Raw genomic sequence first — 12,991 nt, forward strand, 5'->3', positions numbered from 1 at the left:
ATGGTACATTAGGTTGTAGAATGTAAGAGTGACACATTATTGTAGCGGTATTTATTAGAGAGGGGTAAAAGATTTTGTTCGGGCGCCAGGCAGGTATTAACCATGCCGAAAGGAAAAGAGTAGAATAGAGAGAACCACTACCAGACCCACACACATCAGCAGAAGAGACTGCCTAGAGTGTAGCCTGTTTACCAGATAGCCAGTGGAGAGAAAAGAGAATACACATCATATAAAACCCACATCACAGCACAGGGGTAACCCCAACAAGAATACCTCATACAATAATACTAATAATGGCAGAGCAATTCAACAGCAACTTCATACAAGAACGAACCCAGTCAGAGGATTTGCAATAATCTGTATTACTTTCTAGTGGATGAGTGCAGAGGGTATGAATGTGTGGGGGGGGGGTGTTCATCGACACAACAAAGGCCTTAAAAATGTCCACAGTCTTCTCGGCCACATGTCATTAGTACATCTCAATACAGTTCACATAACAATACACAACTTGCAAACAACCTCCCTTTTAACTAAAATGTCCAAATACTTCTGGCAGGGCAATAATAGTCCAGCTCTAATGAACCTCAATGGGAAGTGCATTGGAAAAATAGAGAGTCTGTTGCAGGGTAAAGCACTGGAACGATAGAGGGAAGAGAAAAAGAGAAAGAGAACAAGAGAGATCTTAGCTGTGGTCTTCAGGCGTGCAGGTGTACTGTCTGACTGTCCGATGGTTTGTTGGTTTGCATGTTAAAGCTTCGCAACAATGTTGCTACTAATCCATGCGATCCATAACGGGTGCGGTCCCAAACGAAAACAACCACGACCTAGAGCGATTACACCGATGATTGAGTCAAATACTCTATAAACTACACACGCTGAAAACAAACAAAACTTCTGCAGCACAGCACACACAATCAAACTGTCGCGCCACCAAAGAGGCCCTCCCCAAAGAGCTGAACGAGCTCTCTTTATTTCCTCCTTCCTTACTGCTCATGCGCTCTTAAAGTGGCAGTGCACGGTGAAGGCTCCGTGCAGATTTCGCCACAATATTAGTGGCAATAATAAATCAAGTGAACAAAAGAGCATGAACCAACTATACCAACATATCTCCTCAAACCGAAATGTTGGAAATAATGTCAGCTCAGTAACTTTTGAGGGAAGCTAGTAATTTACTTCTATCAGAACGCAATATCTTAGAATAGTCTTCAATCAATGCATTATCTCCTCTTGTCAGTTTAGGCTAACTGATCACAGGAAGGATGAAAGTGATGTTAGCGTCTGCAGTTTGAAGTCTGGCTTATACAGTAGGCCCTTTAGAGACTTACAGCACCATGGATAAAGTTTAGCCAGCCCAGTAGAGGCACAGACAGATGCAAGATTCTGCTGCCAGCTGATTTTAAATCCATGCTGCAGGTTCTCATAGGAAATCACTTCACAAGGTCACAGTATAGCTGTTCATTGTTACTAATGAATAGAATGTAGAAGTGGGTTAACATAAACTATACCCATTGAGTGGCATGCTGTTTTCATATATAAATATTGTTGGGTACTTTTGCTTACAGATCGTACTGGGGTAATGACAAAAGTGCACCTTGGCAACAGCCAAACAGGGAGAAAACATTACTCACCTCATTATCAACCCTCCGCTACTTCATATCACTTCCTCTCATTGACCAACAACTAGCCTGCAACTTCCTGTAATTTCTCCCTCCTCAACTTTGGATGAAAAGGAATGGGAGAAAGCATCCTGTTTTTCTGTGTAGAACCGATATGACCATTGTTAGGTTCTAATTAACCTATTAAAACTCACGGACGCTTAATAAAGCACAAACCAAGTTCATTCACCAATTGAATCGATACAGCTGCATAAGACAAAATACATATTCACACAAGCACTGATATTTAACCCTTTCTCCTATGCTGAGTCTCCTACACATCTGAACAGCCAATGCATCGCGGTTGCTAGACAGAACCTAAGTGATATCTGTTCTTCTGGCCTGCTTTTGAAGGGGAAATCTTTTTTTTGTTTTAATTAATTTGAGGTTTTGAATTCCTTGGGCCTTCGTTTGAACTAAGAGCAGTGTTTGCATTGGCTTGAGAGACTGGGAGAAGTTAAATACTATACACAAACAGAAAAATCATATTTCTCAATTATTTGCTCCATGTGGCATGTGAGAGTATTTTTCAAAACAGTAGTTTTTCAAAATTGTTATTAGTTTGCTTCCTAGTAAAAGTGAATGGAGAATCATAATGTATAGGTCTGTTGGAGAGCTAAAATGTACCTTATATACGTAACAATTCAATATTACAGCATTTTCTTCCTCACTATAGACGCGTCACATCATAAGCTCATTTCTATAGTATCCTTTCAACGTTTCACATTCTGGTGAGATTCAGTGGCTTGGTGTCAGTTCAAAATGTTGTTCTACACCACTGACAAATGAACAGTCATATACTGTACATTACATAGTTTAGAAATGGCCTATTCAATCTCACCTATTCCTGCATGCAGTGCAGGGAGTTCTTCACACAACTCTAAAGTTACCTTTTACTTTTCCACACATACCTCATGAATTAACAATACATACAGTATGATGTGGAGTGATAATGATTTATATGATTCCGTAAATTCAAAGTGCTCAGTCATTGCTTATTAGGTGTTTCCCTTTCTGTCCCAGTTATTGATCTAAGTATACACCAGGAAAAAAAAAGAAGAATCCAGGCAACTTGTTTTACTGAACATGCTTCCTGTCTCTTATCCCATGGGCTAGACGTGTTCTGTATCGCACCATAAAACAATAACACAGGAGAATCGGCCACATGACTTGGGTGCAATTCCTCGTCCCTTGACATTTCCTTTATAATATGTTCTGTTGCAGGGTTATAAACCAAAGAAGACTGACAACTCCATTTCGCCTGCACTCCTTGACCCATCAGAATATTTATAATGGAACTATTACACTGTGTTGTAGGTAAACGTAGAGTTCATCATCTAGTCAACGCAGTCAAATAAGGAGAGTCTGGCAAGTATTTTGTATAATTCAACTATTCATTTGTTTATTATTATTATTATTATTATTATTATTATTATTATTATTATTATTACACACTGCTTCACACAGTCACTCAATACAGAAGTGGTCAAAATCAATTTAATACAACAATATACCGTATGTTTCAATGTTATGTATTTTTTACTCCCACCCAACCATACCCACTCAATATACACTGAGTGTACAAAACATTAAGGACACCTGCTCTTTCCATTGCATAAACTGACCAGGTGAATCAAGGTGAAAGCTATGATCCCTTATTGATGTCACTTGTTAAATTCACTTCAATCAGTGTAGATGAAGGGGAGGAGACAGGTTAAAGAAGGATTTTTAAGCCTCGAGACATCTGAGACATGGATTGTGTATGTGTGCCAATCAGAGGGTAAATGGGCAAGACAAAAGATTTAAGTGCCTTTGAACAGGGTATGGTAATAGGTGCCAGGCTCACCGGTTTGTGTCAAGAACTGTGACGCTGCTGGGATTTTCACACTCAACAGTTTCCCGTGTGTATCAAGAATGGTCCACCACCCAAAGGACATCCAGTCAACTTTACAACTCAATATTAGGAAGGTATTCTTAATGTTTTGTACACTCAGTGTATAATCCTAAACATTGCACCTTTAAATGACCTCAGTCATTTTCCTTGATGAATAACCTGCATGGCAATCATAATATGTTGTTATTATACAAATCAAATAAAGGAGAGATTAAATATGTTTGGCAAAATAATGAGAAAAACATAGTGGCTATCTCATACATAATTTTGATGATCGTATCAGTCATATTCTCCCTGTTCATTGCGGTCATGATGGAAAGAATGTGTCTGCCACTGTTTTGAGCACAGACAACCAGCATAAACACATCAACTGTTCTTTCCTCTACGGCTACCTGGCCAGAGTCTGCCAGTAGCATGGACCATCCTTGTCCCTCCTGGCCCTAACAAACATTTTGCTGCACAAATACCCTGTATGTATCATGCCTGATCCATCCCTCAAGGTTTGGATCTAGTGTCTATTCTCTGTCTTCAGGCCTCTGTCCCATTTTGTTTTCCAACCTCTCCTTATAGGTGCAAACCAACAAACAAACAGGCAGTCCCACCGGTCTGTGGCCTTCCTGCAAGTGACACATCTCTCTATCAGCAGCCCTTTGTTCTGCTCCTCTCCATGTTAGAGTGTCATTTGTTCTGGTACTCGCTCTTCACTCCTTACTGTCTGCCACACAATGTCGTTTAGCGCTCATTAAGCCCAGGGGCCCTGGCTGCTTCCTTCCTGGGTGGAAAGGCCCATCCCCTGGCTCTCTCAGAGGCTCTGACCATAGATCTTTGGAGGAAAGAGACACTGGTCAGCAACATAATAATAACGGTCATCTTGTGGTACAATATGAAATAATTCTGTGTACAGCCTATGCTTCATTTGAAAACCAGAATAGCAAACAGCTGTTTCAAGCTCATTAAGGAAAGTCAAAAGGTTGGGGAGCTCTTAATTGAGCTCTGGGTGAAGAGTTATCTGAGCTGTACACAAGAAGAGAGAGAGATGGGGGCAGACTGGCCTACAGAGCTAAGCGCAGGCAAAATCTTAGAGGAAATCCTAGTTCAGTCTGCTTTCCACCAGACACTGGGAGATTAATTCACCTTTCAGCAGGAGAATAACCGAAAACACAAGGCCATTTCTACACTGGAGTTGGTTACTAAAGAAGACAGGGAATGTGGCCAAGTTACCGTTTAGATTTAAATCTACTTGAAAATCTATAGCAAGACCTGAACACAATATCCCATAACGTTGAAGTGAACATTTTTACAAATTAATAAAACATGAAAAGATTAAATGTTGAGTCAATAAGTATTTAACCCCTTTGTTATGGCAAGCCTAAATACGTTCAGGAAGAAAAGTGTTCTTAACAAGTCACAATAAGTTGCATGGACTCACTGTGTGTGCAATAATAGTGTTTAACATGATTTAGGAATGACTACCTCATCTCTGTACCAAACACATACAGATAATTCCAAGGTCCCTCAGTCGAGCAGTGAATTTCAAACACAGACTCAACCACAAAGACCAGGGATGTTTTCCAATGCCTCGCAAAGAAGGGCACCTTTTGGTAGATGGGTAAAATACAAATAAAAAGCAGACATTGAATATCCCTTTGAGCATGGTGAAGTTATTAATTACACTTTGGATGGTGTGTCAACACACCCAGTCACTACAAAGATACAGGCATCTTTCCTAATTCAGTTGCTGGAGAGGAGGGAAACTGCGCAGGGATTTCACCATGAGGCCAATGGTGACTTTAAAACAGTTACAGAGTTTAAAGTCTGTGATAGGAGAAAACAGATGATGGATGTACAACATTGTAGTTACTCCACAATACTAACCTAATTGACAGAGGGAAAAGAAGGAAGCCTGTACAGAATACAAATATTCCAGAACATACATCCTGTTTGCAACAAGGCACTAAAGTAATACTGCAAAAAAAATTGGCAAAGCAATTCACTTTTTGTCCTGACTACAAAGTGTTATTGGATATGCTCCAAACATACAACACATTAATGAGCACCGCTCTGCATATTTTTAAGCATACTGGTGGTTGTATCATGTTATAGGTATGCTTGTTATCGTTGAAGGACTGGGGACTTTTTCAGGATAAAAAAATAAACGGAACGGAGCTAAGTGCAGGCAATATCTTAGGAAATCCTAGTTCAGTCTGCTTTCCACCAGACACTGGGAGATTAATTCACCTTTCAGCAGGACAATAACCGAACACACAAGGCCATTTCTACACTGGAGTTGGTTACTAAGAAGACAGGGAAGACAAGTTACCGTTTAGACTTAAATCTACTTTAAAATCTATGGCAAGACCTGAAAATGGTTGTCTAGCAATGATCAATAACCAATTTGACAGAGTTTGCAGAATTTTGACAAGAATACTGGCCAAATGTTGCACAATCCAGGTGTGGAAAGCTCTTAGAGACTTACCCAGAAAGACTCAGAGGTGTAATCGCTGCCAAAGGTGCTTCTACAAACTATTGACTCAGGGGTGTGAATACTTATGTAAATGATATATTTCTGTATTTCATTTTCAATAAATTTGCACAATTCTCTAAAAACATGTTTTTCCTTTGTCATTATGGGGTAATGTGTGATTATTTTTTTTTAAATCCATTTTGAATTCAGGCTGTAACACAACAAAACATAGAAAAAGTCAAGGGGTATGAATACTTTCTGAAGGCACTGTAGATACCCTTCAAACAAACTCAGATCAGTGAATTCTCACAATACCTTTGATCAAAGAATCAGGTGTGTAAAGAACTGTTGCCTCTTTTTTTTTTCAATTTGGCAATCTAAAGACAACTTTATTGTACACTAAAAGTTTTACTGACATCAAGGTCATAGACCAAACAATAATGTCTTTACAATATAATGTCTAACGGCTCTATCCAAGCGTGTAGCGTTACAGATTGCACGCTAGAAATTAGGAGTGCATTGAGTCTCTGGGTGTCTCCAGGTGCCTGTATTTGTTTCTCTATCATCCTTAGGAACCATTAATCCCAAATTCAGCCTTCAATTCTTGAGAGTCCTAGACACTTCACTCCCCTGTCCCTTGAGCCAATCAAAACATGCAGTGGGGATTACACAGCCTGGGATTACACTGCACCTTCGGGCACTTGGTAACATCCCACCACGAGAGGGAACGCCTGTGTGACACACACAACAACACTCCCTCAAGCTAATAATAGAATCCCAGAGAAGTGAGCTATGCTCTCAGACAACACCTTGAAGAGCTTCAACAGAGAGTCCCTCCTGTTCTGTGTACTCAAATGGCCAACTAATAAAACTAGAACATTCCACAGTCTCTGAGTATCTGTCTGTCTGTCTGTCTGTCTGCGGTGGTGGTGTGTGTGATAGTGTCTTGGCCATTGTTTTGACCCCAACTCACCTGTCTTGACAGAAGCTGGTGCAGGTGTGGTCGTCAGAGTCGGCACACACACAGCGACCGGCAGACCTACGGCGACGTGACAGAGGGCTGCCCAAGCCGTAAACAGTGGTCTTACTATAGAAAGGGAAAGAGAGAAAGGGAATATCTGTTTGCTCAGTCACTCTCAAGATATAACCAGAATGTTTATAGACTTTGTTCCTTGGCATTAATAAAATGCAGTGTTGCAAGACAGGGATGATTGCCAGAATAATGTCATATTGATACCAATGATACACAGCCAAAATAAAAAAAAACGGTGCAAATATTAATGTTGATATCATCACACTGTGACGTAATTGACCCACATAAGTGAATTGCTCAAGTATATGTCTGCAAAGCTGAGTAGGTATTTGTTTGACGTCTTTGATGGTGTGTAGTGTAAGTAAGTGTATGAGCATGTGTTTCTCTCTGTGAATGCATATATTTCTGTGATGTGCGTTTGCCCACCTTGGTGTGTTGACCCAGATGATGTCAAGATGGCAAAAGTAGTGGCATTCAGAGTCCAGCTGGTTGTTGCAGGCACAGCGTTTGGTCCGCACTCTGTGAGGTGGAGCCAGATCACTGGACTTAGGCCTCTCTGACAGTGGAAGTCCAAATCCTACATGACAGACAGAAGGATATAGCTAAGAAAGCAATCCTGGAGCATCAAGAACGTACAATCCACCTGCCAGGGTTGGGTAGGTTACTTTCTAAACGTAATCCTTTACAGTTACTAGTTACCTGCCCAAAATTGTTATACAGTAACATAACTTTTGGATTACCCAAACTCAGTAACGCATTCTGATTACATTCCATTACTTTTAGATTACTTTCCCCATAAGAGGCATTAAAAGAAGACAAAAATGTATGTTACCAATTGAACGACATCCATTGCAGGATAAATCAATGTTAAAGTTTACATAGCTGGCCATATATGGGATGTTACATTTTACTTTATGAGTTTGTTATGTAGGCTTCTGCTTTCAGCTACAAATAATAATAATACGATTAAATTATGTCTTTACATTAAAAACCAAAGTCATTCAGAATTCCAGTTATTCCAATAAATGTTATACCCCTTGATCTTCAAGAATAGGACTTGGAAACATGGTAAGTATTCATTAGCCAAATTGTTTTACCTGAGCATGACCCCAGAACTAAGGATGTATTAGCCAGCCCTACTCTGTTGTTTATGATTTTGTTGTCATGGAGGACTGATTAGGCTCATTGATTCGAGTTGAAAAGTAAATGCTGCGCTCATTAAATGGCATGTTTTGAGCGCTACTGAAAAGTGCTATTTACATGTGAAAAATGAATGCAATATGCTGCATTTTCTATAGGCCTATTGTTGACCTTTTTGTTGGTGACACTTCGATATCTTGATAATATGCAGCTGTTTAAAGGGCAAATCCACAGATGAAATAATAACAAAACGGTCACCTTCTGTTTTGGTAAAAAGCTGAGGGATGGGCCTGGAGAAATGTAATCACTCTCAGATTAACAGACAGAGCTGTGGTTGCAAGGACTGACCATCCATGATATCAAGAGTATTGTTTTAACCATATTATGAGGCTATACAGTGTTTGATTACATTTATAATGTTTACAAACATTGGAGAAAAACAAGCTTATATTTTGGTTTCTCATGGAGTGTGCCATTTGAACTAAGCTCATGGGGCATTTATAAGTTATATTCCTCAATAATAAATGGATAGATATATCATTTATATGTCCAAAAATGGATGTAGCAACTACAGATTGCCCCTATAAGTCTATCAAAAGTGTGTGAGTTTGAGCATGTGTCCATTAGGCCTATGGATTTTATTTATTTTTTAATCAGCCTGAATTAGATTGAGCAATAAAAGCCCCACTTTTATTCCATAGGCTTGGATCCGCACTATGCAGCTGTTGCAAGAGCGCATTTTTCACTGGTTGTCCACTGGTTTCAAAAACAATGATTGATAGGCAGCTTAAACTTCTTGAATTCAACCATTATTGGGTTCAAATACACATTTTAGATTTGTGAACAGCCATCCACAACAACCACAATCCATAACACGCAAAAAGCTAAATGAGAGAGCAGAACTGTGATTCACAATTACATCAATGCAGATATCAATAATAAGTGATATCTGTATCACTGTAGACTAACCCACTGCTGTCATCCTTACCTCCAAGCGTTGATTCAAGTTGGATAATCTTTGGATGCCGACAGCAGTCGCACCATTGGAAAGAATAGCTTAGATTGTAGCCTACAAAAGCCTGTTCCTGCTCTTTTCCCGCGATCCATCAAACACATTTGGTGTGTCATCATAGTGGTCTTTGACTTGTGGTCAGACTCGCTCAGATGGAACAAACTTAAACGTGTGCCTTTTTTCAATGCTGATTTGAATGTCATTGAGAAAACAGAGAAGTGTCAAAGATTTTTTTTCCGCAAACATCCTTTCTGAATTTAAAAGTAGTTCTCAAAGTAATCATCTAGTTTTTCAAAAGTATCTGTAATCTGATTACAATATTTTTGCTGGTAATGTAACGGATTACAGTTTTTTGTAATCCCTTACTCCCCAACCCTGTCACCAGCATAAATGGACACTAGACAAATGAATTATTACCGGTACTCCGCTATTTGCCTTGATCGATCACACCAGTCTAATCAATCCTTTCTGTGGAAAGCTAGTAATCATCTGTAATCTCTGTTATCTGTCTGTTCAAACATTCTGAAGGGAGTGCCAATGCCAATAGTGAAGGGCAAACGGACATCTGGAGGAGACTTCACCTCTTTTTGACCGTTTTAAGTAAGTAAGTGGGTCCCTCGATAGGAAGGGAATGTGTACTAGTGTTTCAGTGGAGTCAGTACATCTCATTTGTCCCGATACAGAGATGACCAGAATATGGAGAAACACAGCCTCTGGTATTTTATGATTGTACAATGATAAGTCTACAACCAGCAAACAAACATTGTAATGCTCTCACAAGTTCAAGTTTAAGGTGCTTTTGACAACCAAGATCACTCAAACACAAGATAATCCATTCGCTGTGTGAGATGAAGAGGTTCTCCAGAGAATCAACATTTGAGAATGTGTACCCCTGAGCTAGTCAGCAAGGTTGAAGTGAGATGTAACACGGGTCCTAATGTGTTAACGATAAATCTTCATTGATGATGGAACAGTTGGAACGGGGCTTGGTGAAACGCGTCTCTTTGTTGCTTTGCATATCTTGTCACTGAATATAATGAGTGTGCTTATGAGTAAATCTTTACATTGCTCTGGACAATAAAAACATGTAGTCAATGCTGCACCATGTCATCATTGTATAGGGATATTCATTCGTTTAAATAGAAAGTCAGCCAGTGTTTTGTTGATGCAGAACCTCAATACAATTACATCATTTTTTATATAGTGTGTCATTCCAAAGTAATATTTTTATGATATTTTTATATTTAGTTATGCATTCAAAAAATGATCAGTGGAAGACACTTGACCATTATTTTTCAATACTTCAATGACATGATTAAGTCTATTTTTGCTTGTGGAAGACATAACAATTCGTAAGATAATTTATTATAGTAATAGCGCTGTAGTACTCACCTTCCTGCATGGACACACACACAGTGATGAGAAGGAGCAGGCTGGTGTGTGCTGACATGGTTGCTGTTGGTCTGTTTGTAGAACTCACGGTGAAGTAGAATATCCTTAAATGCACTTTGGCAAATTATCCCAGCCGTCTTCTGCTTTGCTGCTTGCTTGTTTGTTTGCAGGTGCCTGAGAGGTGGCCCTCAATTTATAGTCCTCTTTCCCCATAATGTCACACTGGAAGTCCTGCCCCTTGCTGCTACAATGTTACACAACTCCTTCAGAGGGTTTGAGATTCCTATTATCATAGGAATCTATATTCACTCCACCCCACCACAACTCACCAACCCTCCAGCCTGCAGGTCAATGGGCAGACAACATCTGTACTTATCACCTGTAGCATGTTGCATTCACTTTCCACATGCAATTTGGTTGTGTGACATGTACTTTTGCTGTCATATTTTGAGTGATGTTTGACATATGGCGAGAGCCTGAGGGGGAGGGTAGGAGGGAAGGAGAGGGCGGGAGTGGAAGACCATGTGGAAAAGGAAAGAGATGGCTCCTGATTGCCTGCTTTGCATGGAGTCTGCAAGGGAAGGCCAGGGTGCTGTGGAAACAATGATCAGGGGGAACATTATCCAATACAGGGGGGTTGGCAGATTGTGGTGGTGGAGCAGATGTGCATTGGGTGACAATTGACTCAATTCGGGATTGATTGACAGAACAAATTAATTCCCCATGGTGTGTTGACCGAACAATATTATTTAATTTGTTTTCTCTTTTAAAGAAGAATGGAATTCCACCATCCTTACGATACTTATTTACTCAAGCTCTATTTATAGTATAGACAGTGCCGAAGATTGCAGTTGTAACATGTACTGTTTGAATACTGCTGTGAGTGTTACCACTAGGCCACACGCTGCTGTCACGAGTCCGACCGAGGGTGTTTCCCTTTCCCGGGCAGGTGGCGCTCGGCGCTCGTCGTCACCGGCCTATTAGCTGCCACTGATTGTTTTTCCTTCCCCTCCTTGTATGTTGAGTGGTAGCACCTGTGGATGTTTAATTAGTTTGTCTTTATTAGACAGCCGGCCCGCCTGGTTGCTGTGCGGGATTATTTCTATGTAACCTTCGGCTCTGTGGTATAGGCACGTGTTAGTGTCCGGTCGGGATTGTTTCCCCATTTGTACATTTTGATTCCCTGTGTTTTGGGAACGTAACTTTTTTGTGAGCACCGTGTGGTGCGTTGGTGCGATTAAAAGACGCGCAGCATTGAACTCTCTGTCTCCTGCATTTGACTCCACACCCAAAACACCCGGAGCATTACAGAACCCCGCACCTATCAAATTGAATGGAGTCAGCAGGAGCAGCAGCCAACCCTCTCCCATCGATGGAGGAACGGGTTCTCCACCACACCACCGTCCTTCATCGGATCGGATCCGCGATGGATCAAGTGATGGAGAGAATGGACAGATGGGAGAGGAGTGGGCTCCTCTCTCCACCTTCGGCACCCACGGTTCCGGACTCCCCATCTCCCGACTCCTCTCGGAGTCGGGAGATGGGGAGTCCGGACGCTACCAAGGGCTTATGATGGAGCGGCGGCGGGTTGCCAGGGGTTTCTGTCGCTTCACCCTTTCTGCTCCAGCTGGAGCTATACCTGGCCACCATCAGACCCACTCCCTCAGGAGCAGAGAGGGTGAGTGTCCTCATCTCCTGCCTCACGGGTCGTGCCCTGGAATGGGCGAACGCGGTCTGGAATGGTCCAGACTCAGCGCGGGAGCACTACCCAGAGCGGGAGAACGACTATTTCACCTCAGGCAGGAGAGGAGGAGCGCCCAGGATTACGCGCTGGAGTTCCGGACCTTGGCAGCCGGATCTGGGTGGAACAACAGGGCCCTCATGGACCACTACAGGTGTAGTCTCCGAGAGGACGTCCGCCGGGAGTTAGCGTGTCGGGACACCACTCTGTCACTGGATCAGCTGATTGACATGTCCATTCGACTGGATAATCTGCTGGCTGCCCGCGGGCGTTCAGAGAGGGTCCTGTGCGTTCCACCACCCAGCCCCTCCGCTCCCATTCCGATGGAGTTGGGAGGGGCTGCGCCGAGGGGTACCGGAGGAGGAGGCCTTCCCTGCACCAACTGTGGTCGGAGAGGACACACGTCTGATCGGTGCTGGGGGGGTCCGTCTGGGAGTAGAGATGGCAGGCGGAACGCTTCTCAGTCACCCCAGGTGAGTCAGCATCAAACTCACCCAGAACCCCCTGTTGGCCACATGTTTGTCTTAACTTTTTTCCTTCGCTTTTTTCCCTCTTCCCAGCATAGGGCGCTAGTCGATTCAGGCGCAGCTGGGAACTTTATGGATTGCGGACTCGCCCTTAAGTTAGGGGTTCCGCTGGTGCCGATAGATTCTCCTTTCC

At 41.9% G+C, this 12,991-nt stretch overlaps 1 protein-coding gene across 1 annotated transcript; it reads right to left on the reverse strand.

Moving 5' to 3' along the window:
• Nucleotides 1–3,030: 3,030 nt before the first annotated feature.
• On the reverse strand, nucleotides 3,031–10,909 carry LOC110490298 (endothelin-1). Its single transcript, XM_021563612.3, has 4 exons — nucleotides 10,591–10,909; nucleotides 7,473–7,623; nucleotides 6,987–7,100; nucleotides 3,031–4,372 (listed from the first exon to the last, which is right to left on the reverse strand). Exons 1-4 carry the CDS (start codon nucleotides 10,646–10,648, stop codon nucleotides 4,282–4,284), a joined length of 414 nt encoding a protein of 137 aa, XP_021419287.1. The 5' UTR covers nucleotides 10,649–10,909; the 3' UTR covers nucleotides 3,031–4,281.
• Nucleotides 10,910–12,991: the final 2,082 nt, after the last annotated feature.

Source organism: Oncorhynchus mykiss, chromosome 2 (assembly GCF_057628025.1).
Source record: "Oncorhynchus mykiss isolate SJ-2025 chromosome 2, ASM5762802v1, whole genome shotgun sequence".
Taxonomy (NCBI): domain Eukaryota; kingdom Metazoa; phylum Chordata; class Actinopteri; order Salmoniformes; family Salmonidae; genus Oncorhynchus; species Oncorhynchus mykiss.

Excerpts from the sequence above, each read along its gene's own strand:
- LOC110490298 (XM_021563612.3), bottom strand. The coding sequence starts at position 10,648 with ATGTCAGCACACACCAGCCTGCTCCTTCTCATCACTGTGTGTGTGTCC. Across the intron at positions 7,101-7,472 it reads ATCTGGGTCAACACACCAAG|TAAGACCACTGTTTACGGCT; the intron begins GTGGGCAAACGC and ends CCCTTTCTATAG. Across the intron at positions 4,373-6,986 it reads ACCAGCTTCTGTCAAGACAG|ATCTATGGTCAGAGCCTCTG; the intron begins GTGAGTTGGGGT and ends TTTCCTCCAAAG.